The 5,223-nt window shown below is 32.3% G+C and overlaps 1 protein-coding gene across 1 annotated transcript; it reads right to left on the bottom strand.

Annotated features, from left to right (window-relative positions):
- Positions 1–557: 557 nt before the first annotated feature.
- Positions 558–4,995, bottom strand: LOC114318443 (reticulon-like protein B5). The gene is made up of 6 exons (XM_028265334.2): positions 4,810–4,995; positions 4,477–4,693; positions 3,074–3,254; positions 2,024–2,165; positions 1,860–1,929; positions 558–1,001 (listed from the first exon to the last, which is right to left on the bottom strand). Exons 2-6 carry the CDS (start codon positions 4,688–4,690, stop codon positions 829–831), a joined length of 780 nt encoding a protein of 259 aa, XP_028121135.1. The 5' UTR covers positions 4,691–4,693; positions 4,810–4,995; the 3' UTR covers positions 558–828.
- Positions 4,996–5,223: the final 228 nt, after the last annotated feature.

Below are 5,223 nucleotides of genomic sequence, written 5' to 3'. Positions count from 1 at the left end.
GATTAATTTTTTTTTTTTTTTGCCTTTCATGAACATGAATTTCCCGCATGTAAGTTTTGCAGGGTAGTGAAGAGTGAACACACAATAAATGAAGTTACTGGATGTTAAAGAACTGAAAACTAGAAGCAAGAACATATGACTACTGAGAATTTAGATTTGCTTCTTGTATTTCTTGTTTTTTTTTGTTGGTTTTAAGTATTGAATCCTTGTAGTTGAATTATAAGACTGTTTAGATGTGTCTATCGAGTTTTATAAAATGACTAACCATAACTATTGTGCGGAGAATCTGCCTGTCTAGCATTGAAAGTCTTAACTTGTGTGATGTTCACCTATGATCTCTCTCAATCAATGAAAAAATCTCCCCTCAACTCTCAAATTTGTCTATGCTAACTCTAACCCTATGAACTCGAAGCAGAAAAGTTCAATCACATTCCCCCCCCCCCCCCCCCAAAAAAAAAAAAATGAAAGCAGACAAAGTATTTAAATATAATCGATGCTTCTGCAATCTGTAGATGTAATTCTTGAAGGTGCAAGTCAATCACATCGGAGGTCAATCAAAAACAAAACATTTTCTCTCATCTTTAAAAGGTGATAAAAGGCCAAACTCTCACATTACAGTCACATGTGAAGAACATCAGTCTGTAAAAGTCATTAAAGAGACAAGAAAACAGTTTTGTTGATGATTAACAAAAAAAAAAAAGAACAAGAACCGAGAAGCAGCATAGTGTTGTGGGTTAATGCTGTTACTAATAAGAAGAATAGGGGGCCGATGAACCTTCATGAAGAGGCAAAGATGAACCTGGCCCATACTAACCATTTATCTTGTCATCAGTCATGCTTATCATCCTTGATGAAAGGGAGTTTTGGGATTTTCTGGATAACCTTTCCGTCCAACACTGCGTATTGCTTCTTGATTTCGACCATGGCTTTCTCAGCATAAGTATCCACTTGATCCTCATTCATTTCATACAGGAAGGGTATCGTTTGCAGCATCACAAACACTGCAATAACATAAACAAAAAGCAACAGCAGTAGTCATATCGGCAAATGAATGACCTAAGAAAGGGCTGAAAATACACAATTACAATGACTATACTGTTGCTTTTCCTATTCATAGTGTTACTGATTATGACTAATCTGTTTTATTCAGTTATTCACAATCTACGATAATTATGACCACCCAATGTGAAGTAGTGTATATCTAGGGCTGAAAATGAGTCGAGTCAAGTTGAACCGAGCTTTGTAGGGCTCGAGCTTGGCTCAACAAAGAAGAAAAAATATAGCCCAATAATCAAGCTCGGTTAACTTGTTAAATATTTTTCTATATTAAATATGCATATATAACACAATTTATATTAAATATGCATATATAACACAATTTATATTAAATAATATATTTATCTTAATATTTAAATAAATAATGAACGATGAGCTTATTCTATCTCAAGTTTGGCTCGTTTATTAAACGAGCCTAAAAATCTGACTTAGGCTTGTTTATATACATATTGAAGAGAGCCGAAATCATGAGGAGCTCAATTCATTTGCAGCTGTAAATGTGGCACAGGTGACCTCAATCGGTGACTCACTAGTTAACATTGGGGAAGAGAGTTTTCTTCTTCACCCCAGCATAAAGTGGTGGTGGCCTGTTTGTTACTATGGTTGTAACTATATTCGGACACAACCAATTTGATCTGACCGAAATGAACATATGTTTGTAGCTATATTCCGACATAAAATCACTTATGTTATATGTAAAAATGCAACAATTAGAAAAAGAACATAATGGTTAAATCACATTGAAAATCAAAATAACTGCCTCAATCAATGCTGTAACGATAAGAGATGGATTAAAAACTCACTGATATATAAAAGGGTCAAAAAATCAAACCAACTGCTGACAACGGAGATAACCCACAAACCCACAGTGATCTGCATGTCAAAAATAACTTGTCACGGTTCAAAATGAGTAGGAAATTATCTAAGCTTTTGATGTAGAGACATAAATTTCTGGAGGGGAAGATACATAGAGGAATTTCTTCAAATCTTTTCCTAAAGCCACTTCTCGAAAGGTTGCTATTGCCAGGTTAAGTTGGTCCCTCAGTAAGAGAGCGATTCTCACTAAGAGGTCCTCTGGCATTTCAAACTCAGGAAACTTCGGAGATGAACTGATCAAAAAAGGAAAAATGATTGTTACTAAATCATATCTGTCAAGAGAAAGCAAACTCGCAAGCAAATTTTATCTGAAATAAAGATTTCATACGTGCAAGGTACTTCAACAAGGAATTTTATGTTATACATGAGAAGAGAACATGGGGGAAAAACTGTCGAAAGAAAACAAGGAGTCTTTATTCACAAGCATTTTTATCTGAAATAAAGACATAATACATACAAGTGTACTTCAACAAGGAACTTTGTGTTATACACGGGAAGAATACGGGGGAGAAACCCGTCGAAAGATACTGACAGTGAGAAACATTTCTTATGCAGAACATTTTTTTTATATATATAAAAATAGAGAACATTGCTTAGTTACATAAAATAATACAGCAAAACAATCTAACACTATGGCAGCCAATATATATACTATAAGGGTGGCACACACTCCGTCTGTGCATTATATTACATACTTTATGATGATAAGCATTGAATGAGAAAGGAAATCTGAAAACCGAAAACTGCATGAGTTTTGTTAAAGTAGAAAAAGTGTGAGGTAGTTTTTTATTTTTTGTGGAGACATGGAGAGTGAGTTTTCCGTTTCTATCCGAACGGTTATTAGAGTTTGTGGATCTCATTAACTGGTGAACATTAACTGCATGTGGATCTTTTGGTAAATTAAAACATTGACAGAATGACATATTGCTGGGAGACACCAAATGGTTCTCGCCCTTTATATATATTAGTATAGATTAATATAGATGCAATAATAAGCAAGAATCAATCTAAGCTTCATATTCAAATACAGAACCTAGCAACACAAAAAGATAGTTCACAAACAGGGTGGCATAAGACAGGTGAATTGAACAATTGATGTAGTAAAATTTAATATCATAAAAACTAAAGGAAATAAACTCACTTGTTAGCAAAGGAGGATAAATTGGAAAAGAGGAACAACATTGCCAGTGAAAGTATCAGAGAATGGCAAACAAAGGTAAGCAAGTGATATTCTATCCATTCAAATAGAAGCCATATGACAGTTGCACTAGCAAGCATGCCTGCTGAGATCTGCTTGTTTCTCCAAAGTATGATGTCAGCAGCTGAACAGACAGAGTATATTATGATCAGCATGTGCTTAGAGGAACCAATAAGAAACACAAGATAGCATGGACTTTATTAGAGCTTCACACCATATTCATCACTCCATAAAAGAGAGTAAAACCAACAGAGCAAAGTGAAAAGTATACAACTTCACTTATAATTCTAAAAATTTGATTCATGCATTGTCAATTGCTCAAGCAAGCGCATTTGCAGAAAATACCTGCAATAATGTGACCAATACAACAATGTCCCCTCTCATGTCCTCCCCTACCTTATGTAGCTTAACAAAATAATGACCCCAAAATTAAAAGGTGGGGTTTAATTCGTGCAAGTATGAGTAGATATTGGATGCAGCAATGACACTAGACCAATGGAAAGCTCCAAATAAGATGAAAGACAAAGTCAAATTCCATTTGGGGCTTCCTATTAGTCGGTGACACCATCATTGCATCCAATATTTGTTCATTTAGTAGACTATAAAAAGATTTTGCCTACTCATTTAGTTGGCAATAATGCTAATGCTCACCTCTTTTACATAAAAATTGGCTTAATTATATATAGTTCCAGTCATACAGGTATGTACTATGATCACTATCTATACTATATATTATTATGAACTATAAACAAATATAAATATTAATATTAAAATACCAAAATTATCCAAATAAAAACATATTTATACTATTGTTTAAACAATTATAAGAAAGTTCCCATGTTTGGTTCGGATTTTAAAATTTTCAATTTGTATATTTTTTTATTTTTAGTGAATTTTAAAAAAATTTAATCAAAATTTTAACTTTTTTGATCCACTTAAAACTTAAAATTATAAAATTTATACAAAAAAAAAAAATTTATTGAATATAACAAAATACGAAAATTTACTGATTTTATTTTTGTTTTGTATTCAATAAAGTTTTAAAAGATTTTTGTACAAATTTTATACTTTTCAAATGTACATAGATTTCAAGCGTATATAGATTAAGTATATTTAAAAACACAAAGAAATTGATTAAAATTAAAATATTCAAAAATTGATTAAAAAAATACGAATTAAAAACTTAAAAAACTATTTTTGAAAATTACAAACCAAAGGCTTTTGTATCATCATGTATAAATTCATATACAATGTTGAGAGGATCAAAACATCAAAATATTAAATCTATAGTAACAAAACAATTGCAAGGATGGAAATGATCGTACAATGTTACAAACATTACTTACATTTGCCACCACCGAGAACCACATGGACCGATTTTTGGCGGCCGAAAAGTCGAGGTTTCTTGGAGAATGAATGATTATCAATTTTATTATCTGAAGAAGGTGAACAAGAAGAAGATTCAAACTGATGATCATCAGCAGCCTCTTTATTCTTCTCCTCAACCGATTCAGAACTAGTACAAATACCAGAACCATCTCCCGCTGGATCCGCCATCATTTCCTACAATGCCAGACAACAACATCATCATCATCATCATCATCATCATATATAAATACGTTCATATATATATCTATGTTTGCATGTAATGAAGATCATCGAGAGGGACTAATATATACCCTTTCTATCGATCAATTTGTCAGATGGGTCTTCCTAACCTATATGAATCTTATCTTTTGATATTTTTTTTTTTCAACTTTTTTTTTTTTTTTTTGCAGTAACGCTTTCTATCAATATTGCAGTGATAATTTTGATTTTGATTTCGATTTCCTTTTTTTCTGTCTCTCTCTCTACAATTATTTGTCACTGAAACTGAAACATTCAAATGGCCCCTTAAACGGCGCGCTAAAACCGAGTAAATTATTAAGGTTCGTTTGGGCCGTCGGTTGGATTTTTTATTTTTTTAATTTTTGGACTTTTTTTAGTTTGGGGTTAAAAAATTTGGTTTGTGATAATTTTTTTGTTTTTTTATTTTTTGTGAGAAAAAAATAAAATAATTATAAGTTGGATGTGATATTTTGTATTATTTAACT

This window comes from Camellia sinensis, chromosome 3 (assembly GCF_055761805.1).
Source record: "Camellia sinensis isolate YWXY chromosome 3, ASM5576180v1, whole genome shotgun sequence".
Taxonomy (NCBI): domain Eukaryota; kingdom Viridiplantae; phylum Streptophyta; class Magnoliopsida; order Ericales; family Theaceae; genus Camellia; species Camellia sinensis.
Note: the sequence above shows the minus strand (reverse complement) of the source record. Positions and strands in the feature narration are given on the sequence as shown.

Coding starts and splice junctions, on each gene's coding strand:
- LOC114318443 (XM_028265334.2), bottom strand. CDS start 4,690: ATGATGGCGGATCCAGCGGGAGATGGTTCTGGTATTTGTACTAGTTCT. Junction 2,166..3,073: donor TTATCCTCCTTTGCTAACAA/GTGAGTTTATTT, acceptor TTTTTTGATCAG/TTCATCTCCGAAGTTTCCTG. Junction 1,930..2,023: donor ATTTGAAGAAATTCCTCTAT/GTATCTTCCCCT, acceptor TTTGACATGCAG/ATCACTGTGGGTTTGTGGGT.